General features: G+C 42.4%; 1 protein-coding gene across 1 annotated transcript in view; it reads left to right on the forward strand.

The window, feature by feature from the left end:
• LOC143355784 (uncharacterized) overlaps window positions 1-24,825 on the forward strand; it is a 59,184-nt gene that overhangs the window by 22,559 nt on the left and 11,800 nt on the right. Inside the window, exon 3 of the mRNA XM_076790903.1 lies at window positions 18,364-18,597. Within this exon, the coding sequence (XP_076647018.1) occupies window positions 18,364-18,597 (234 nt within the window). The remainder of the gene's footprint in view (window positions 1-18,363; window positions 18,598-24,825) is intronic.

Raw genomic sequence — 24,825 nt, forward strand, 5'->3', positions numbered from 1 at the left:
AGATTAAAGAAGATATTCTGGTGTGTCGCACTTGCTTGAGACACCCTGTGCTTGTGTAACTTTGTGAAAATATAGAACCAGAAAATATATCTAAAGATGTAAGAATGTAACCGTAAAGTTCGATTGTAAGAAGCTCAAGAAAAAGAAGAGGTTCGCATAAATATCCGCAGACCGTGGCAAACGCTGCTGCAGCAACGAGTGTGTTCCGATGATCGAAGCGATGAAGACCGCGCGCAACACTCCGTTCTCCGCGATAGGAACAACTGTTACGGTCGAAGGCTTCGAAACGAAGGAAACGTTCTTTTTGCCGTGTGTGATTACGGTTACGGTTACGGCTACGACTGGATGCATCGGCTAATATTTTTACGCCGGCCGAGCCGCAGCCGGGAACCGTGGACACCGAAAGAAGCATCGTTCTTAACCCTGCTCGCTCGCGGCGCAACACGAAAGTTACGCCTATCCGTTACTGTCGTGGCCATTCGGTAGAGAGGCTCCGCGGGGGTTTCGTGAAAGGCGGACTCTACGGTCCGATGATTGTTTCTTTTCCTATTTTTTTCCGACTTTCCAACGATATTAATTAATTTCGGGGGGCTTCCCTCGCCGCTGCTTGTTTTCACGACCGCAGATCATTTCGGCCGGCAGTCTTTCCAATCACTCTCTGTTTTACGCTCCGATTGTTGCGCGCAGTGTCGTGGTCAATTCGCAAGATGGTTCACGATCAATTTTCGGAACATATTAGGTTGGCGAGAAAGTAATTTCGGTATTTTTAGGTGAAATACAATCCAATTTTTTTATCAAAGCAACGAACTTAAATCAATAAAATATTTTCCATCTTATTCTATGATCTTTTGCCATCTTTCTGGTAGCTTCATAATTCCGCGCTCTTAAAACTTCTGATCCTTTTCGGTGAAAAACTGATCCAAGTGCGATTTCAGACCATCATCATTAGTGAAAGTTTTACCATTCAAAGAGTTTTGTAAACTTCGGAATAAATGATAATTTGATGGTGCAATGTCAGGGCTATATGGTGGATGTGACATCACTTCCCAACCAAGCTCCAATAACTTTTCACGTGTTACCAAAGATGTGTGTGGCCCAGCGTTATCATGGTGGAACACGATTCCTTTGCGATTTGCCAATTCTGGCCGTTTTTCTTTGATTGCTATGTCCAGGTTTGTTAGTTGTCGACAATAAACATCTGAATTAATGGTTTGGTTCCTTGGGAGAAGCTCAAAATACACAATACCTTTGTAATCCCACCGAACTGACAACATGATCTTCTTTTGGTGCAATTCAGATTTCGGCGTGGTTTGGGATGATTCATCGCGCTTGGACCATGATCGTTTTCGAGTTGTGTTATTGCAAACAACCCGTTTCTCATCACCAGTGATGATTCGCTTCAGAAAAGGGTCGATTTCATTTCGTTTGAGATGCATATCGCATATGTTGATGCGTTGCGTTAAGTAAATTTCTTTCAATTCGTGTGGAACCCAAATATCGAGCTTCTTAACGATTCCGAGACTATTTAAACGATATTCTATAGTTGTACGCGAGACATTTAACCTGTCTGCAATCTCTCGGACAGTTATATGACGATCCGATTCAATAATGGCTTTCATTTGGTCATCGTCAACTTCAGATGGTCGACCAGAACGTTGGTCGTCTTCAAGTGAGAAATTTCCAGAACGGAATTTTTTAAACCAATTCTGGCACGTGCGTTCTGTTCAGCGATCCACACCATAAACTTCACATATATCTTTGTGAGCCTCGGCAGCTCTTTTACCTCTACGGAAATAAAAAAGCAATATGTGCCTATAACGTTCGTTTTTGCACTCCACGTTCAAATTGACACAGAACCAACAATTTTAATCAAAATTACGTGCAATTTGCTTCAAAAGTAACCTAAAAGTTGCAGTTATGAAATGTCAGAAGGAAAGCAAACGCAACGTTAACAGAAATCAATCAAACAAAACATAAAGCCATCTATTAGTGAACACCGAAATTACTTTCTTGCCAACCTAATAGTTTCGTTGAAAATTCTCGAAACGATTGTCCAAACGACAAACGACGTTTCGTCGACGAAAACAAACGAAAATATTGAATTCGGAACTTCTTACTTCACTGTACCCCTGCGCGAATAGTATGCAGAAATGCATAAAGATCCGCAGTGTATTATCGGGAACGAATCGGCCGGACAAGAGCCGCAAGAAAGTAAGCCGCTCGAGGAGATTCGTTCGCGTACCGTTATTCAATGACGAACTACATAACACAGGTGCGCGAGCGTAAGCGGGCCAACACTGGTAACCCCAAATTTCGGGAATCTGGCTGCCACAGGCAAAACCGGTTCATCAAATCTATAACGGAAACGCTGGACCCTCGGAAAGTCGTAACGGGAACGCAGCGTCGGTCTCCGGCACCGAGATCGAGAAAATATAGGTGAGCCCGCGATGCTGAGGCCTTGCGGTCGTAAACCTGTACTACAGTGATCGAGATACTATTTTCTATACTGCCGCGGCCGTGTCTGCCTCCTTGAATTAACAGATAGACCCTGCCGACGCTGTTGCAATGACAGCCTGATGCTCGCTTTTACTTCTTATTCATCGAATTTGCATTATTAGAGTCGCGAACACGTACCTGAGAATATTTATAGGTTTGATCACGTAATTTAATACTACGATTATTCGAACCGTCTTGATTTCTCGGGTGATTGAATTTTATCGCATACCTATTAGACAGCGCAGTGGTGTGTGAATTTATGATTGTATAGATTTAAAACGGCCAGAGTCGTTTGTACGATGAGTAAAACTAACATTGAAAGGATTGGAAGCACTTGAAGATATCAATCAATTATTTGTAGCATATTTAATTAATCAATGAAAGAAAGAAATGTTTGTGGAGCGCCTGCTTCTTGCGATGGATCCGCAGTTTAGTGAAAGAAGAAGAATATTCCAAGGCGATTTAAAACAGACAGGAACGAAGGATCGTATAAATTTTGATTTGCGTCGCATATTGCTTCCAGTGAGCGAGGAAAGGAACCATAATTGCATCGAAGTCGTTCACTTTTACGTTTTCTAACGCAAATCCGTGAAACTCCGCACTGCAGTTATTAATCATTCACGTACGTATATGAAACAGAGTATTTCTGCGCGGATTGGGTACGTTCTCGCAATTGACTTCGAAAACTGTACCGAGCCACAGGGGCCAATTTGTGGTTATGAATCTAATTACTCCGTAGAATCTTGCGGAAAATGCAGGGCAACGTGACATTGGATATTCAAGCCGCTCCCTCTAATTCCGCTGTCTTCGAACTTTCTAATAACATAAGTTTAGCGCACTATTATTTGCCATTACACTCTGAAGATCACACCGCATCGGCAACCAGTACTTCGCGAACTCTCTGTGACCCTTGAACTTGCAACTCTTTGCAACTCAATGACCTTCGGAGTAACAGCTTCTTGCATTCTCGGGGACCTTAACAACCGATCAAGGTGAAAACAGAGTGCCGATGTAAACGTTGTCGAGGAGGTCACTGTCGGCCAACGGACCCCGGAATCGATTCAAAATATCCTACAAAGTATAATTTCTTTACAACCCTGTAATAAAATGGCGGCGTCCGTACATTCCGAGGATCATATTCGTCATTGATTCGTCCCAAATATCCGCATAATCTCGTTCCCAGCGAAAAATATGAAGGACGAAAAGTTGCGGCACCGTAGACCATTTTTCTTCTATCCCTGTCGGTAACGTGGTCACTCTACCTTATCGTGAGTTACGGAGTCTTGGCTCTTAAGGGGGCCGGCAGGCATTTGGCTTTGACTGTCACGCTATGTTACGCTGTGCCTTTTTTTCTAGACATTTTACGTCTTAAATAAGTAAGTAATCAATTAAAAATGCATACCACCGTGTTTGTACATGTCTTTGCTACGTCTGTATGGAGCCTTTTTTTCGATACGAACACTAAATCTCACGAAATTAAGAGAATCTCTCAGCGGCAGCCATCTTGTGACGTCACACTTGCCTCAGAAGTCGAATTTTCTGCCGAACATTACAAATTACTCCATGATCAGGTAGAAATTCGCAATTTGGGCTCCATACAGACGTAGATTGGACATTTAGGAAACACAATTGACCACTTCCAAACTGCTCATGGCAATATTCAAGCAACAGTTTGTCTAGATTTTGACCCTTGCATAGGTATATGGATTTCAAACCATGCCGGCCCCCTTAATCGTGGTCGTCGAAGAGGAGCTAGCTTGCGATCCTCCCGTCAAAAGGACGAACGGAAGGCGATCCTTCTTCGAAAGCCGGGCTCGCAACAGGCTTCTTCCCTTATGCTAGTCCGGTGCCTAACGATCAGCCTCCGTGGCGCGCTGCATCATTACCCTTGCGTCACTTCGTGGAAGCGTGGCGCGTTTCGCAGCCGGTTCCCACGAGACCGTGACTTTACCGTGAATGCAAATTCGAGCGGCGCGCGATTAATTAAGAATTCCCACGGCGCTGTGCGGTGGTCGGCTGCGCGTAATCGGCCGGGGAAACTCGCCGAGGGAAAATCGGAACGGCGCGGCATGGCGTGGCGCGTTCGTGGAAAATCGCGCCGCGAGGAATGCGAATCTCTGTTCTGCATCGGGACAGAGCCGCATCCTTGACAGAGCGACGTCGTCGTCGTCGTCCTCGCGCATGGAAGAAGCGCGGTAATTGTTGCCCACGGTGCATGGAGAACGAGCCTGTTCGGGCCTCCGCCGATCCGTTCTCGTGCGAAACAAACGATTCCATGGCCGGCCTCGGCTGCAACGACAATGGACGCCTGCCACTTTCCATTCACGGCGCCGTTGACATTTCTACGGCACGCCGACCGCGCTCGTTCGTGCATAAATAATTGAACCGCGCTTATGAAAGCGCGACTTTCCACCGCGAATTCGGCATTCCCCGAGCCACGCCGCCGCCAATTAACACTTCACCGCGCCTACTCCTGTTTTCATCTGTGGACAAGTGATTATTGCGTGGCCGGCTCCCGATTCGCAGTTTCCGGCTTACGCTGCGGTCGATTTTCGACGATGCCACTTCTCAGAACAGTTATCGATGGCAGAAGTTTATTTCGATCGCTCATAACTCTTATGGGTGATCGAAATGAACTGCTCTCATTGATAACTGTTACGAGTGACTCAATTTTAATGGCTATGGAATATTTTTGTTTATATGAGCGCTAAAAGTAAGAAATTGCCGATAGCATTACCTGACGTTTGGTTGATATACATTGATCAGGAATCGAACGCGCTATTCGTCGATGGTAAAGAAGACTACAAAATGGAGGTGACAATCTTGTAAATGAAGAACGCGATGAAACTTGGTGATCAAGAATCTTGTCATTTATTGACAGAATATGTTCACTGCTGTGATGCTTACTTTCCTTTCTATAAATTCATTTTGAAACGTTTTACGTTACTGTTAAAAATCGGACACTTCATATGCGACAGCCTAATAACCATGCTAATACACAGACTGTCTCACGTAAGTGCGACCCTCAGAATGTTTTCTTTAATTTAGAAAAAGTAACAAATTTTTCGTATGTAGATTGAATTTATATGTAGAATTATATGAATTTATATATGTAGTTTTTTATGAGGTTGTTTGTTCCCGTAGTTATCAAGGTCGTCGATGTATCGTTTTAAATAACCACATATATTTTTGCATCGCGTAGCTCATAAAAAAATACATTCAAATGTGTACTAATGGCATGACCTTCAAACGACCTTGAACTTAAATACTTAGAAAGCTTAACCTCTTAAAAAGCGGGACTTTCACGACCTAACACTTCACCACACCTACTCCTGTTTTCATCTGTTGACAAGTGATTGTTGCGTGGCCGGCTCTAGATTCGCAGTTTCCGGTTTACGCTGCGGTCGATTTTCGACGATGCCATTTCTCGTGAATTTATTGTTTCATGACTATTGGCTCGATTATTTATGGTTCCAAAAAAAAAAAATGGAAGGAACAAAATTCACGTATTTCGTATATGAGTCTCGCATATGAATTGGGGAATGTTGTTCCGGTCCGATCGAAGAATCAGTACATAGATCGCGAGCACGCATACGGCAGGGAATAATGACCAGTGAAAGCATGTCGTTGGAAATTCGTCGGGAGACAGCTCGCTTCGTTAAACAAAACGCAGCGAAAAAAACCGAGTCTCATGTATATTAACTGCGCGTAAGTGAAATAGGCGCCGCGTTCGACCGGCGACAGAATTGTTAATTAAGTAAGAACGGGGGAGATCGATACGATTCTTCCGCAAAACGACGGATAATTAATTCGAAGCGGTAGAACGTTTTTCCAGTGCAATTTTTTTCCCGCGAGAAAGCTACGGGAAACGTTCTGTTCTCCTCGCAAATGGAATACCGAGCAACGCGAGCGGAATTTTTAATGTGAATTTCCATTCCAATAGTTCAAGTGGGCTTTTTAATTAAGAGTACTTCTTTCAAATTTCGGGCCACAGCGTGTCTGCGAAATTGTAATACAGATACCTGGAAATATGTGACATTCGATGGCCATTCAAATTGCAGAAAACACGTTTAAAATATTTAAAATCGCCATAGGCGCTGACAGAATAAATGTCTGTTCATCAATTGCACGAATGAATGAAAGAATTTCTAAATAATATGGCTCGTAGTGGTAAATATTTTTTACAAAGTCGATGGCTGCAACCAGCTAGGTGTACGAAGCGTCTCAACCTATGTATATCAGACCCAACAAAAATTCCCGAATTTTCGGCAGAAAAAATTCCGCAGGAACTTTCCACGAAACTTCAATTCGTCGCGCACGCGTGCGACACGAAACGAAGATGAGAAGAAGGGCGAAGGTGACGTCGGGATCTTCGCCCTGTCAAATGCAAATTCGCCGTGCGCGAACACGGGGGAGCCGAGATAATGGCAGTTTATCCGGCGTCTTTATGAATCGTAAAGGAATGCGTGGTATTGTGACGTCTGGAAACTTTCTAACAGCGAAAGATGGGAACGAGTCCTTTCTCAGGAGACGAGAAAAAAATTCATTTTCCCCCAGCTGAGATCTGATCCTGCCCGGTGATCCAGATGTCGAGCAGAATGGTGGGGCGACGTTGATGACATTCAAGAGACTCCTGGTCTAGAATGCCATTTTTAAGAGTCTTTAAGATTTTTTCCAAACAACTCGGACGATTGTTTCGCATTGATCTTTTGCACACACTTTTACTATTGCTTGGAGTGTAGAATATATTTTTGTCAAATGCTTAAAATTGTGTGAACTGTTCTTTCCCGAGCAAAGTCTATGAAGCTTTTTCAAATAACTTGAAACAAATATATATTTTTCAATGCTGTAAATGTGACTATGGTGTCAACTAAAATAAATAAAATGTATTTCTAAAAATGGCAGAACTTCGAAGGTCGACTTTGACTTTTTACACCTTTGTTCGCTTTTGACATAGTAAAACGTTAGCAAATTAATTATTCTCACGAATTGCAGTAAATCCGTTCGCAGGCATGATTCGAGGACATAGACTGCACGAATTTGTGATAGAAGGGGATTTATTTCTTGAATGTTCCAGACCAACGTACCCTGTTATGTTTCGCAGCAGCCTCGCCCATCTTTTTTCCTCTTTTTTCCATTTCGAGGACGGGTTCGCCGAGATCCTCCCAGTTCGTCGACCTTACCTTACAACATTTATTAAACAGTTTTATGGGAAACGTCCGTCAAAGCGTTCTACATTCGGGTTAAGTAACCGTGACGTTTATCGAAGGAATATATCGATGGCTGCCAATCGAGCTTCGGTCCGAGTTCTACAAACCTGGCAGCCAATCAATATTCTCGCTGAAAGGTTTAACCCCTTAACGCACAGTTTTTTTGAAAAAAAAAACCGGCCAAAAAAATCAATTTTTGATATACTGCGCTTTTGTTCCATGGAAAAAGTCTATATTTTATTCTTGAATAATTAAGTGTTATAGCTTATACAATCCCCTGTAAATGATAAATATCAACAAAACGATTTTTTTTTCTTTGCTTTCACATTGTTATTTTCAATTCTCGATTATATTCGAGTGTGAAAAATTATAGCAGCATAAAATACAACGCCGCTCGAATTATCTCGAGCGTGCACAGTTTGGCCTGTTAAGCGCGCTCGAATGAACTCGAGCGTACAAGTTAAGGGGTTAAGTAGCTAACGAGAAAATTAGCTACGACTGCTGTCAATGGGATTACCGAGAGACTATGCTTCTCCTTCTGCGTGTAAAGAATTAACTTGAGAGGGAGTTTCTTTTTTCACATATCATGCAGGTTACAGAATGTTTTTTTACATATAAATTTGTTACCCAATTCACACTTGCGCGTACTTGGACAGACATATTTAAAAAATGGTATTCACTATCGCCACGGACAAGTGTCACAATTTACACAGTTTCTCCGAGAGTGAACGCAAAGAATAGGATTTTCTTCGGACTCGGTGCACGTCCCTAATTGGCATGACCCACGTACGCTGTGTGCAGAAGTGTTTAGCAATTTTGGTGGACAGATTTTTTGCGAGTCGACCGAGCAGATTTATTTTCGGGCGACGTCGCGTCGAGTCGGTCGTTCTCGGCGTCGGCGAGAAACTTTTCTTGTCGCGCTGTTCCCGGGCGAAAGTCGCGAAACAGAAGACTATTATTAGAGAAATGACGGTGTTCCGTGAGTATGCTGCTCGGTTATTGTATTCTTTGTCGTAGGTATTCAGGCCACACGCTGTTTTATATTAAACCGCGACCGCGCGACGCGTCGTTGTTGTGCGCCGGACGGCAAAGAAGAACAGCCGAGCAAAACTTTGCTCCCCGGTTCTTGCAGGTTACGGGACACTATAAATGCATGAGCGGCCGCAGACTGACAATAATAATAACGCCGTCTTTATGGCATTCGACAAAGGGGGACTCCTGTCGCCGACGAAAAAAGAGGAAACCTGGAGAACAGCGAAACGAGAACGATGCGAACGCGCGACGCGATACAATGCGCTCGAACAATCGCCGGGAGAAATTAATTACTGTGACGATACAGCGTATCGCGGGCTGTGCCCGGGTCCATTCCGACCCGCAGAACGAAAATCGTCATTCAATTAATCTCTGACAATTATATTGAACAAACAGCTGCTGCATCAGGAAGAACGAAAAAAATTTCGGGATCAGTTTAAACATTTCTAAATAAATCTGTAAATGCTTTCAAACACCACCGTCGACTACATAATTGTGCAAAAGGTGTTTATTGAAATTTGTGAGTCTTTGTCGTGCAGGTATGAATGCGCTTCAGGGAATAGAAATGAATTTTGATTTGTCGTTTACATTTACGAGCGATCGTCATGCGACTCCGGCTCGCATAAATTACGCAAATTTGTGTTTTATTGCCCGACGGAAAGAGAGACTGCGCGAGTCCGAACGCAATTAAGAAGAAAAACACGATCGTCGTGTGAACGTAACTACGCGCGAGTTTCGCGATTTTCATGGCGCGCTGTCCGGCCGAGTTGAAGATGATTCGAGGTCCGTTTTTTTTTTCCCTTTCTAAAATATGAAAACGGCCGGCCGCGTGCTGAGCATGGTAATGTCTCGTCAGGTTCAATCCATTAAACCTGCTCGCATCGAGACGACGCGGCGCAGGCTCTCGTCGCAGAAAATTCCAGTCACTGCGCGACTCGATCTCGCGAATAACCATTATCCCACTTACGGAGAAATCGTCGCTGATGTCATTTGTCTAGCGGAACGGCGGCAGTCGTTCGCCGGACAATTAATCTTTGATCCGCAGCTTAGCATCGCGCGGGAAAACAAATATTATTCAATCGGCGTTTTGCATTTTACTGCGCCGACGGACTAAGTGCGTCGCATAAGTCCTCCGTGTCGGACGACTCGGACGGAGATTCAAAAAATTTTAAGAATATCTATCAATATTTATCTTAGCAATCTTAATTATCTACCTGTTAATATATAATCACGAGAAACAGGACACCGAAACATCTCCGTCAGGATTTCGAAGAAAATGTTGTGGGAGAAAGTTGTACTGTTCAAGAAGTGAAATATGATAATTAGACCGCGGATTTTATGACGAAAATGAGTAGGTGTAATTTAGAACGGTAACAACATTAGAAGAATATAAAGACACTGTTGTATTATTTTCACTCTGTTGAACATAATCGAAGAGAAATTCAAGTTTTATTTCACCCCAGTTTGTTGCAATTCAGGTTTTATTATGCATAGGGATTGTTGTTGTCGTCCATATCTTTTGAAGGTCATTGATGGTTTTTCAAATGCAAACATATATTTTTCACTTCGTTGTGCAGCAGCTCTGTTATGTACCTTCGAATGACCTTGAACTAAGAGATTTATGATTACGGTAAGATGTTAGTCCGGCTTTAAACGGCATAAATAAGTATGATAATTTGGGTCACTAATTAAAACGGTGGAAATACGCTCGCAGGATGTCACGGTGTCGCGCAGGGTTCCGTGCGATGACCCCGCAAAAAATTCGGGATTACTGGATTTGCTTTTTAAACCTCCTGCGAAAGAGAAACTGCGCGCGTAATTTAACGTTACGCTCATCCAACTTAGGAGCAGAATCTGAAATAATTCGGAGCGGAAGGACGAACGGTCAGGAATAGATATCCTTGAAAGAGTTTTCTCGCGTTTCCGCAGGATTCAGTTGGTCGGCGTTAACCCCGTAGTGATCAGTAAACAGGGTGAATCTGCTCACCGAGTCGGACTGCACGTCTGTGTCTACTGCAGATAACAGCAAATTGCAGTTGGCAATTTTTTGCATTGTTCATCAGGCTGTATCGTCGAGCGGTTCGATGTTTACAGAAGTACGGTGCAGTTGTAAAGTGTGATTGCGCTATTTCCTTTTTCTTTTTTTGTTTTTATGGAACGCTACAATTTTTTCGCATTATTTGATTCCTCGCGTCATTCTGAACCGAGGGGAATTGACGCACGATGTTGTAAAAGTTAAATGTCCTGGGGATATTTCAAATTTTATATCGTGTCCACCATGTAGAAATGTTGTCACATCGTGTACCAAATTTTCCAATATTTTTGTTTGCAGCGTTTTCGATAAAAAAATTTGTTTGTAGTTTTCTATCCGGTATATTATGGAAAACATTTTATACTAGATTTATTACAATAAGGATTTTGATGCATTACGATTCCATGCAGAATTCTTTGCGCAGACTGAGTTTTGATTAGGATTCATGAGACGTGACGAACTAAGAAGTAGAATCGTTATAATATGGAGATTTCTATGCATTATGATTTCATGCAGAGTTCTTTGTGCACACTTCGAAATTACTTCTTGCGGTGATATATCATGCCAATCGGGTGTGAGAATAACTAATACAATAAAATCACCTAGCGTTTGAAATGTAATGTCAAATGAAAACCTCTTTGGCACCAGCTGATTAAGAATATTTAATATGGCTTCTCGCGAATACAAAGAACTGCTTCGTCTTCATTAATTCGTATGCTCGTGCTGTATATTAAATTGCACGGTGCAGTAAACACAGTATTCTAGAAAAGATGCATCTTAATTACGAAGAACGAATGCGCGCATATGAACTGCATAATACTCGCCTGGGAGACACGCGAGTAGTATAGCATTTATTCGGCCTGACAGTAAAATATTTCATTGGATTTACACTAGTCCCAACTTTACAAAGCGAACTTTCCAAAAACAACTTGATCTCTAAAATTCCCCTTTGATTTATTTCTTTTCTTATTTCGTTTATTAATTCGCAATTATAGAATTCGAAGTTGTCCAATTTTTCGAACAGACAAATTTTCAAACATTGTCTCATTTTGATTACATTCTTGACGTATTAAGGACAATTTATTTAAATCCGTAGAAACTAAAACAATATTTATTATAGTATTTGCAATTTTTGTATCAAACCTGAAAACTAATCGTTATTACAAACTGTGAACAAAACTTTTTTAACAAAATTAATCGTTATTACAAACTGGGCGTACAAAATTTACAAAGCGTCTTCCATGACTAACGTGGATGACAATTCCTCAAAATTAGTCGGCAAAGATAACAGCGCAGAATGTACGATACTCCACCGCACGTCTGTCGACCGTGTCCAATTATGTTTCTTCGCAGAACCAAGTGCAATATCCATTCAATCTGCTCATGCAGCCCGAAAGCCCGGTCGCAATGAATGAACGAACCTTTGTCCAATTTGTTCAGAAGCTTCCACTTTAAGGGCTCGGTCTTCGTAGATTCGCGATAAGGTAGAGTGACTACATTACCGACAGAAAATGGTTTCACGTGCCTCAAGTTTTCGTCCTCATATAAGAATATTTTGTCGCGGGTAAAGGGCTCGTTCGAAAGAGGAAGGTTCAATCTAGCGCGCGCTGGTCACGAGCTGCCGCGATTATGCAGATATTTGGTAACATAAGCGTTAGAAGTAGGCCAAAAATTGACGATGCGCACGCCGCGGAATCCGAGCATTTTTCTGCCATTGGATGAGTTTTCTGGATGAAATCGAGAGCAGCGCGCGCTAGAAAATATCTCCGGCTACAAATCGAGCTATATTTTGTCCTGATTCTCTGCGAAATAAAGCGAAAAACTTGCGGATCTGTGAATGGAAATTATTAATTAAAAAGTCACGTGACTATCCCTGGCCCTTAAGAAGCGAGGGAACATTTCTGGTTCGAGGTGCAGCGACATTCTTCATGCAAATGAAGAAGTCCTTGCGAGCCTGTACAGTGAGTAACTCACTACCGCGTGTCCTCCAGCGAAGGAGGGGGTAAAGGATACAGTGAGGGGGGGGGGGGGGGAGAGAAATGGAGGGGAAAAATAGAAGAGAAGAATCGATCTGGGTCCGTTCCGAGATCTGGGACTGTCGTCCTGGGCCCGTGATAACGACCCGCTAGCGTTAAATCGTGTAATTAGAGAATTATACTGTGCCGAGTGTTGTGGCGCAAGTAGGCGAGCCACGAGCGCAGAAAAAGGAAAGAAACCGGCAGGATCCAGTCGAGCATTCCTGCGCAATTATAGTTTCCTTTTATCGCGTCGATCATGCACCTGGATCGACGGATCCGGTTTTACACCAGGTCGCGAATGTGTAATGCGTGTTCATTAGCGGTCCCGTTGAAAGTGGCCGGCATGGAGATCTACAATATTCCTCAGCCTTGATCGATTTGCTCGCCGATTGGCCAACCCCGTGCGGGAACTGCGTCTCGATTGCAGATTCGGCTCCCCGTTCGGATCGAGCATGCTGCTCTCATCAATTACATCGTCCATTTTTCTGCCCGGTTACCGCAACACCGACGCGCAACAATTACAGCAGCTGAAAATAACCGAACACTGGAAGCGATTAAACGAACCTGCACAATTTTTATCCTAATCGACGACCCTCGTGCGAGAATGGTGTCGGATCATCAGGACTACATCAAGGATCTAACATTTCGTCGAGTAGAATTTCGCTAACAGCCTGCATACAATGCGTTAAGAGCAAACGAACAAAAACCATAAAAATTTCATTATACATCTGGCCTGACATACTTATCGAACGTTATTTGCAAGAAAAATTGCATTCACCTGCAAGATTGCATGCTCACCGTCCCGCGTCTTCGGGAGAGCTTCTTCGAACAGAACTGTTACTCATGCTTTCCGATTTTGTGGTACAAACAAATTACTGCGTTTACAGTTCTAAACAAAGTACTCGTTCGAATAAAGAACACGTAAATTTTTTACCCGTAGAGGAAATTCCCGGATGGCAAAGCTTTCGAGGAAAGCGATTAAAAATAAGTGAATCGGCGTTGACTAGCACGGTTAAAATTAGATTTCGAGCTTACGCATTGAACAGCGGAATTGGACAGACCAAAGCGGGTTTCAAGCGAAACGGGAAACGTTTGTTTACGTGCCGGCGCTTGACTGTTTTAATCGGGTTATCGTTTACGGGAGAGGATTCGTTCGTTAACGACGCGGCGACCGACGCAATCCGCGCGAAAAATACGAGTCGCCGCGCGAATCAGAAACGAGGGACGACGGTGTTTCGTTGCGAGCGAACTGGTGCATATAACTGCAACCTCGATGTCCCGCTACGCGTTATGGGAAACCGGCGCGAGTTTTCGCCACGCGATACTCGAAATGTTCGTCCGCGAATTCCTGCGGCGCGCATTCCTAAAACCGCGTTGAAACGCCGCGGCGTTAACTGTATTGGAATTGTCGAACGGCCGGGCTGATACTGCTAATGGACGTCTCAGATCCCGGCGAAAACTGTAATCATTCGAATCATTCTAACTGGGGAATCCCATTTACAAACCTCGAAAAGCTGATTTTGTTTTCCGTCGGCTTCAACCGTGGATGACTAACTTATTACAACGACTTCAATTGGCGAATGTAATTGAATTTTTTAACACGTTCGCGGACGTATTGCATTCATTTTCATAGTGATGCAACATGACATGAATGCTGTAGCATACAAATTTTATAGGCAATTTTTATTCATTTAATTGTATACAACCTTAAGTTTTTGTAATTAATATACATTGAATGAGGTAATGACCAACTGTCATTACTAATCACAGTTAACTTGTTATTATTGTTTATGTCTAATCAGATTTCGGATAGTACGATTAGTTTCAAGAAAAATTGCCTGTCTATTTCTGCAGCTCACTGAAATTTTTACTGTCTGTGAACTTGTTAAGTAAAATCTAACTTTTTGATAACCATCCTGTCAGAATATTAATAAATGAAAAGAATCAGAAGAGAAGAAAAAGGAAAAAGAATCTTAAGAATATTAAGAAAGAAAACAAGAAAAAGAAAATATTAAAAGAAAACGAGAAATATTCTAATCAGAATATTTTGTTGTTGATTGTAGGTTAAACGATCGAGAAATATTCTAATCAGAATATTTTGTTGTTGATTGTAAGTTAAACGATCTATATAAAATAAAACTCGATTGGAATTGTTCATATCAGACTCGGAGGTAAGTTTCTAGGTAAATGGGACAGAAAAAGTTTGAATGACTTGATGAAAGTATGATAAGAGCGTATGCATAGTTTCGGATTAACTCATTTGATTTGTATTTTTGTAAATAATTCTGAGAAGAGACTAAGCGTAAAAAAATTCTCTTCAATTATACCCTAAAAGTCATTGATCCTTCGCAAGCATCGATTTCGAAGGCAATAACAAAAGAACATTTCTACAATGTGGTAGATTTTCATGTCAAAACAGTGTAGGAACCAGGGACCAAAAATAACAATTACTCGAAAATTTTCTGCGATAAAAATCATGAATAGAAAGTTGATTATTATTGAAATTTAATAATCCTTATTTGTAACCAATACAATTTTAGTCGATACTTACTTAAAGCCTAGTCGATACTTACTTAAATACTTGTTATTTCATGACTTTATTTCTTTTTGGTTATAACAGTTATGGTTCCTGGTAGAAACCGTGTGTAGAGTCACCGAGCGCCGAAATGTACACGTGCGCTCATTGCCCATATTTTAGGAAAAGAGAGAGAGAGGGAGAGAGAGAGAGTTATTTTCTTCCTCCGTTTTAATAAATTCCTTTTTTTATCGGACCACATTTGCTACCCTTCTTGCAATCGCCTATACTATGCTACAATGGATTTGCAGAAGTTGACGCCGAGCAAGAATTTGTTTACTTTACAGGCAGTTTTGATTTCGAATTCTCAGCGAACGGTGGCCTTGCATAGTAAAGTTTCACTGTAAATTCATGAACATCCATATTCTAGCAACCACGCTCGGTTGCGCGCGCGCGGCTTTTAACAAGAGCAATATTTGTGAGAATGTAGTATACTTCAGTTGTAACTCGAATTATTATTCAATCTGTTGGCTAGGAGAGATTCGTATGTTTCTTTAGTTTCATTTCTTTTCCGATTTAACGAATACCGTTCGTTACAGCACAGTACCAACAATACTGTAAACTACGTTGTATTTGTACTCAGTGCGATGCAACTGCAGTCATATTCATCGCATTTACCTCAAGACACGTCATTATCAGATCTTAAGATCGAAATATTATGCGGTTGGCGGATTGGAACGAATATTTTATTCGAGCAAACATGATTCGTGCTGTGCACACGAAAGCTTGCGCAACCATAAAAAAAAATTGATTTCACCCGTTAAACTTAAAGATACGTCATTTATTTTCCATACTTCTGTAAACTTCCACAAAGATGCTAGAACGTACAAGTACTAAATCCGAAGTTGCAAAAAAATGGAACATTATTTGTTATAAAACGTTGTTCTACCCCAAATAAAAATGGCGTTGTCATCTTCGCTGCACGAGAACCTCCTCGACATGCAGCTCCCGACTCTTTAAATACTGTCTTAATGACTGTTCGTTAATGCACCAATGGATTGCAATAATGAACAACTGATGCGTGGATGCTCGTTCGAAGCGGGTCAGTAGAATTGCAGTGCGGACGAGCATTCGAGGCAGCGGACAGTTCAGTGGAAGCACTGTCCACCTGTTCATCGAGCTCGAACCGTCTCCCGTTTCAATTATGCGATCGAGTGCCTCGGTGGGCGCGCGTTCTTCACATGCCAGTCCCGTTGCTGATACTCTTTGGATCGCGAGCCGGTGTCATTATCTCGTAACGCCCACGCTCGTGCCTACGCGAAGTCCATTACCTTCGCTCGATCGTGCATCGTGAATGCGCCATGTAAATAGACTAAGGCACACACACGCGCACGCACACACACACACACACAGACGATCGCAGCCGGGCTTGCGGAACGTATCTCAGTGTAAACGGTTAGCGTTTACGGGTTAATGAAATGGATTTAGTAATACAATGGACCGCCCGCGTCCTCTGCGCTCCGCCACGCTGCGAATGTATCCTCGGACGGCGGAGCACATGCAAATGCAAAGGAGGATCGAAGTTTGAACAGCCACGCGACAACCGCCTGTTGCCCTTCAAGGGAGAGAGGCAGAGAGAGAGGGATCGTTCGTTAAGGGCGGTTTAATCATTCCGCCGAGTGTGATTATCGACTCATTACCGCCTGACGGAACGCCCCATCGGAATTAACTTACGAACCCGTTCTGACTTGATTTGCTCGAGCTCTGTAAGAGCTAGACGACTCGATCGTGCCTATACCGGGTGTCCGCTTTTCATTCATCCACACCCAGTCGCTCGTTCGCCGAATCGCTCGACTCCGGGAAATAGAAAGTAAAGGAAATCGACGAAACGGTACTCCATGCACTTATAAAGCTTCGCTCGTTTTACGAAGCCAGTTTCAGTTGTTCCAATTATTATGCGGTATTTAACCTGACTATTAACCCCTTCCCGTGCCACATTTAGCTCGATCAAATCCGGGCCCGAGCGGTAGGGGTCAACGCGCGGCAAACAGACCAGAATGATGCTCGAAAACGGTTGCAATACTAGCCGAAATATACAGGGTGGTTGGTAACTGGTGGTACAAGCGGAAAGAGGATGATTCTACGCGAGAAAAGAAGTCGAAAATATAGAATAAAATGTTTTCATCCGAAGGTTCGTTTTCGAGAACATTGAGTTTGAAAATATAGCCAATGCGCGTGTTATTCGATAGGAATTGTCTGCTGCGTCTGATCATGACCTACCAATTCTACTTCCTGCGCATACCAAAGCACGCGAACCCGACGGATCTTTAAATTCGATTTTCTCGAAAACAAAGCCTCAAACGAAAAATTTTTATTCTATATTTTCGACTTCTTTTTTCGCGTAGAGTCACCCCCTTTCCGCTTGTACCACCAGTTACCAACCACCCTGTATATACTTGCGAGACAGACTCGTGATGTTTACGTTTGGCAGATTTTCAGAGTCCTACTAGCGATGTTTACGTTTCTGCCGAAATCTTCATCACGAGTCAGACTCGTTGAAGTACGGGAAGGGGTTAAAGGAGAAATTGTTTCACATTGAACTTTTCCCGTTTCTAATTAGTTCAGATTGACATCTGAACGGACATCCAAAAGCCTGATAAATTTTTCTCTTTCTAATTTTGAAAGGACTAAAGATATTATAGGACGTCAAGGGCAAGGGAGTTACTACTTTCGCTCTATAGAGCAGAAATATCATTTCGGAGTCAAATGAATCATTCTATTGGTATACACGGCTCTACTTTTGAATGCAAAAGGTACGAAAAACAATTAACGTCAGGCAAGTCTTGAGTGGCAATGACCTTCAATGACCTTGATAGAAAAACATATTGTAGGCGAATGAATTCCTCTTGGAATGGACTACATATCTGGCTAACCCAAAACATACAGTTCCTTTTTCTTTTTGTAGAACTTGTTTTTATTTATTAGTCAGTAGATCAGACTCAATTTCGGTCGCATTGGCGGATTAATTTTTTAACGAAAGTCCCTGGTCTTCTGTTACAGGCGTACATAAAGAAGGAGTTGGGCAAGGTGGTGGTCTACACGACGACCTCCGGCATCGTACGGAAAACCTTCTACAACTGCAAGAAGGTCAAGCAGATCCTGAGGACGCACATGGTCAAGTACGACGAGCTGGATCTGTTCGGCGACGCGGAGCTTCAGGCCGAGCTCAGGGATCGTCTGGGCCTGTCCACGATACAGTTGCCACAGCTTTTCATCGACGGGCAACACATCGGGGTACGTTTCTGATCGCTCAAAAGTGGACGACGTTGAATTGTGCGCTGAGGCCACGGTGTACATCAAGGTCCTCGGACTGGTGGGATCAGCGCACACTGAGACCAAACGATTTTATGGCGAACAAAAATCTGTATAGAATCAGTGTCGCCCGATGAGGGGAGGGAGCACGAAGCGAGGGGAAAATGTTACCCTCTCTCTTCTGAACGCGTCACGTGACCGGGCCGAAGCGTGGGGGAATAGCGCGGTAGAGGGGGAAGTTAGAGTGGGGACACGAGTCCTGATCTGGCGACACTGTATACAATATATTTATGGTAGCGTTCTGTTTCCCTGCTGCGTGGAGGGCGAGGGGGACACAGTTAGGAGACACCAGAAAGTGAGAGTTTACTTCAAATGTCCTTTTCTTGAAAAGTAGCACGATCGAGTACACAATTATTTTCGTTTCTAACCTATTAAGCACTGTGCGCCACTATAGTGGCTTCCGTGGAAGGCTTCAGTTTGAACGGTACGAGCCACTATAGTGGCTTTTCTGCATTTCGTGGCCAGGCGCGCCGTACCTGGAAGACAGAGTTACGGACGAGCGCGCCGTACCTGGGAAATAAAGTTGCGCACGAACGCGTTGGTTCTTTTGTACGGTATCAAATCATCAGAATTGGTTGTTTAAAAGTTTAGAAAAAGTTGAGAATTTTGTTAACACGTAACTCCCATGACTTACGATTAAACAGTATTGTTAAATATAAGGGCATAGGTCTGGGTCTTGTGAGGGCAATTATGGACAATCATGAATTGCACCAAAGAATTTAATGACATTTAACAAATTACTGTTACGAACTGAATTGTTATGCTACGGAAGCAGGCGCGACGGAATGTCTTTTTCGGCAAAGAATTTTCCAATTTAGAACGCAGCCGCATCGGCAGAGTTGACATAGCAAGATCACGCGTTGACTCATTATCGGAGCATTAATCATCTGCCGGTACAAATCAGTTACACAGCTTATGGAAAATTGTACCGTCTGTCGTGAAATGTGGGAATACAAATATTAATAAACGCCACACCAAGAAACAGTTGCGCCTCTAATGATCGATTAATCGAGCCGATGATAATTATCGGTGCTCAACGAAGCCTCGGGAGCAACTAATTTATGTGCCGCCTTAATTACTATGAAACCTTGTTCCCTGTTAGAATTATCGGTACTCGCGGCGCGCACGTGTCGCGGCTCGATAAGGCGCACGTTTTACAGTTATCAGCGTTTATGGAAGCAACAAATAACGAAACGTGAGCATCTGCCGGCGAACGATCGACTGTGTTCGACGTTTGTCAAGTAAGCTGCTCCGACCGTTGTCGACATCGATTTTCTATTTTTTTCCGCGCGAAAATGAGTTAATTTCTAAGCTAATTTTAATGAAGATCGAATGCATTTTATTCCACTGCAGTTTTCATTCGACATAAGGCGACGGCCCGGGACCGGTTTACGTCGTATTTTGGATGAAGAAGGAGAGGGTATAGTGACTTTCTTATTGCGAAATAAAAAGCGTCATCTTATATCGGAATAAAATTGAACATATTGACGGAGGGTTAAGCAATAAATAAGCATTAAAATAATACATAAGAAGCAATAATATTTGCAACGCACAAAAAGGTTATTTATCTGTGCAAGGACCAGGCATTACTAGTGAATTTTAATGAGTCTAATTTTTTATTCTCTTCGGAGGCTTCGTCGTTACATACACATGTTCATGTAAACGTTGAGAAATATATTCACTGCTTGTATTGTATTACGTCTTGTGCACAAATTTGTAGAAATGTAAACTATGATTTAGAAATTCGTGGAAAAAGATATCGAGAAAGAAGCACTGTATTTTTTATCATTTATGTAGAGTTTCTTACAAAGTGAAATTTTGGAATGACGTGATATACAATAATTAACACAAGTTTGTAATATGACCTCTGTGAACGAGCGTGGGAGGACGCAAAATTAAAAATAACTGAAATTGGTAAATAAGTTCAACTCGTCTCATAAAGCAATATGTAGTAATCGTTTTTATTGCGCAGTGGATTTAGCGTTAAAATTGCTGTTTCATGTAAAATGAGGTCAGTTTCGTGATCGGGATCGTTCTTTCATTATCGTGTAATTATATCTGCACCCACGCTTTGTTCGTTGTTTGTACCTACGTTTTTACGTTGAAAAAAGAATGGTCTAAAAACAGATATATTTTCCATTGTTCATTTTTCTGGAATGTTTACTAATGATAAACATAAGTCATTCATTTCATAACCATATAAGCGTAGAAATCAATACATGAAAACTCTGAACATACGAAATTTTACACTTATAAGTGTTATAAAAAAAATTATGTCACAGCAATAAGTAACCAAATGTTTTATATACCAATATCAAAATTTGTGAAATAATAGCTTCTATTATATGTTAATAATAACAGCTTTTATTATAACTTTATTATTTTTGGAGGTTCTTTAAATATCATTTTTTATGCCATTTGACAGAACTGGAAAGTTCCAAGGAGTGCCAGCTTGAAATTGTTATAGCATTAACATTAGTACGCGGTAATTACCTTACACCTACTTTATAATTACGTAATAATTTTATTCACGTTTTATTATGCGGTATTTATTATACATTTTAACGGTTATGGTTGACATATACCTGTGTATACATAAGGAATCCGTAATTCAATGTGTGTAATTAATTTTTCTATTTTGAAAACGCTATTGAACCAAGTTTCGAGTTTCGATTTCTTTCTAGCTATAGTGGGAATTTGTGACACTGTATGCTGGTTGGAATTTCTCGCAAGGCCGATGTCGCGTTGCGCAATCATGGTTATTGATCGAAGGATCGAGAAAGTCGAGAGGACTAAGAGAAACCGAACCCGCGAAATGTTAAAGATGACCACCGGCTTGTTTCGCGCGGATCCGCAACCGGAAGTCTACGATCGATCCGCCATTGCGCAACCGAAGGAAGGCTTTTGTACGCGGCGAACGCGTGCGTTGCCCCTCCGTCGATCAACGGATCTCCTATCGATCGATTGCGGTCTGAATCGGAGAGTGACATTTGACCGTCAAAAGATTCTGAAATCAAATCTATATCGAACAATACCAAAATTTGATTTTTGTTTAACACGTTCGGCCACCGGCGCTCGTTTCGGCGACAGTCGTTGTTTTACATTCTATCAAATGCAACACACCCTGTTGTGAAATATAAAAATAAATATCGTTATGCAAGAGGTGTAAATTCCCCGAGTATCGTGCTACGCATACAACTTCAACTACCGACACGTGCACAATTAATTTTGATTTTCTTTGCGTGATACATTAAATTATGATCGTCACGCATATGTAACACTGCTACGGCCGTGTTAATCACCTGTTACGCAAGCTTCTTTTTGCACGTTTATTGAGATTCATTTTCAGCAATGTTTCGATTTAATTGGTTTCGGCGAGACGTTAAAGAACTAATTGCTTAATACTGGACTCAGAGCAATCTACAGCACTTAAAATTACAAATTGAAGGAACCACATTCAATTTCAGGTTACAAGTTCAATATCCCAGAGTTAATTAGCCGATTGGGCGATCTTTGTTTGGTGTTTATTCTGTTTTTCAGTTTCTGTCATTTTTCGTATAGTCTTCAGAATTTATCCCTTACTTGTTTTCGGTTTCGGTGTACCCCAGTCGGTGGAACGCATTATTTTGCGGCCGCCATTCCCCTTGCGCCGTTGCTCGCAAGTATCACGAATTACTATGCGCGTCCCATGCTCCGCCACGTTTACGATACTTTTACCTGCTCGGTCGAGTGCGCGAAGAAAGTTTCCCGCGGTTTTATTTACCTTGCAGTTTTACACCTCGATCACGATCCTGAAATTCTGTTATGGTTTGCCTCGAAACACGGAAATTGTTTAACGGGCGTTCAAGGCCAAATTTCCGCGTTTTGGTTTGAACGACGCACTTTTGTTGACACGTCTGGAAGATTTCTTACAACATTAAAAATAATATGCGCGACTTGTACATAAGTTGAAAAAAAGAAATAAAAAATGATTAATTAAATACTAATGGTTTCGGACTTTTATAGTGCCGAGACGTGCGCGTGGCGAAGAACTAAAGAACGAGGTCTAAACTGTGTTGTTAATGTGCAAAAATTGAACATCTACTTTCGGAATTCAATTATTTACGCCGTCGCAATTAAAATCCTCGAGAAGGAAGAAATCTGAACCGCAAAACAGAGCAAGATGTTCTTTTTAAGAAACTTGAATTGGAAGCATAGTTCGCACTCGTGATAATCCGAAGTAGAAGCGGCAGGCAATGATCAGACACGCTAGCCGAGCGCGGTGCAGTCGCTCGACAATTATTTAAATTAAATTTCCCGTAGAAAGAACGAAAGAACTACACGTGAAATATCTCTTTTTCCTCTTCCACCCGTTGCTTTTTCACGAGAAAGCGTGCACACAACAAAGCAGCCAGCGAATAATACTTTTCAAAGCCATAAAAACCATTTTAACGGAAATTGCTCGGCTACCTCGATCGAACTGGAAATGGAAGCTCGCTGTTTCGCGAGAATGCAATAAATTAATTATCGAGCTGTTTAAAAGGGTTTCCCGTTCATTTTAATATTTGTACTACGACACGCGAACACGTGTTCCCGGAAAGGAAATTCTGCTAAAGTCCGCAACAACTGTGAAAATTCCGCGAAATTGAACTCTGTTTGACGAAACGAGAACTGAAAAATTGAAATTTATCTTTACGCGGAATTTTGAAGCACAAAATCTGCATATTGCTGGAAACGCTCTTTTCATCGGTAAAAAATATTTCTGCCTTGTTCTTATACTGTTGCATCTCGCGGGTTTTAATATTAGATTAGATTAAAATTTTTGAAGCTCGTGGCTACAAGCCAGGGGAAAAACCAGCGACCAAAGAACTACAAAAGGCCGTCATATATCGTCATTTCACGGACAACGTGAACGCATAGTGAACACGAGACTGCGAGTTCTCTCGTCCGAAGAGCTCCAGTCGAATAGTTGCGCAGTTCCGGAAAAGTTTCTTCGCTGCGAAGTTTGACAAAAGAGCCGCTCGCGCGACAAGGAGTATTTCAGCGACCGTGTCATAATCGGATTAGAAGTAGTGGCCGTTGCCTTGGCCCAATTACCGGGGCTGCGATAGGACCCTGTCTAATTAATGCACGCCGAGAGCTCGCTCCGTGACCAATGTTGGTCAATGGAAATGGATGATAACGGAAAGCGCGCGCCGACAGTCATCGTAAAACATTCATAAAGGGCCGATTTGCATCGCGTCGCTCCGACGAATTCTTTCGTAATGGAAACGCGACACAATTACGTGAGTAGCGTTGCCCCCGCCAACGTCCATTCTGTTTTTTTTTTTTTTTATTGTCGCCGCTGGACGCGATATGCTTATTCCTTCAGATTCATTTCGCGTACAAGGTTGCGCGTTTCGGTCGCGCGCTTTGAATACTCAACTTACTTTGCCGATCATTAAAAGCGCAAGGATTCTTGCCTTTCGGAGCTAGGACGTTTTTTCGATGACTGCGGTGCCTTGTGGTGGAACTTTATCGACAGAGCTTTATTTAAATTTGTAGAAAACCAGAGGAATCGACATCGGTAGAAAATTCGATCTCTCGATTCTCGGCGCGTTTCGGTCGCGCGCTTCGAATACTCAACTTACTTTGCCGATCATTAAAAGCGCAAGGATTCTTGCCTTCCCGGGCCAGGACCCTTTTTCGATGACTGCGGTGCCTTGTGGTGGAACTTTATCGACAGAGCTTTATTTAAATTTGTAGAAAACCAGAGGAATCGACACCGGTAGAAAATTCGATCTCTCGATTCCCGGCGCGTTTCGGTCGCGCGCTTTGAATACTCAACTTACTTTTCTGATCATTAAAAGCGCAAGGATTCTTGCCTTCCCGGGCCAGGACCCTTTTTCGATGACTGCGATGCCTTGTGGTGGAACTTTATCGACAGAGCTTTATTTAAATTTGTAGAAAACCAGAGGAATCGACACCGGTAGAAAATTCGATCTCTCGATTCCCGGCGCGTTTCGGTCGCGCGCTTAGAATACTCAACTTACTTTGCCGATCATTAAAAACGCAAGGATTCTTGCCTTCCCGGGCCAGGACCCTTTTTCGATGACTGCGGTGCCTTATGGTGGAACTTTATCGATAGTGCAATATTTAAATTTGTAGAAAACTAGTGGAATCGACACCGGT

The sequence above is a fragment of the Halictus rubicundus genome, chromosome 7, assembly GCF_050948215.1.
Source record: "Halictus rubicundus isolate RS-2024b chromosome 7, iyHalRubi1_principal, whole genome shotgun sequence".
In the NCBI taxonomy this organism is placed as follows: domain Eukaryota; kingdom Metazoa; phylum Arthropoda; class Insecta; order Hymenoptera; family Halictidae; genus Halictus; species Halictus rubicundus.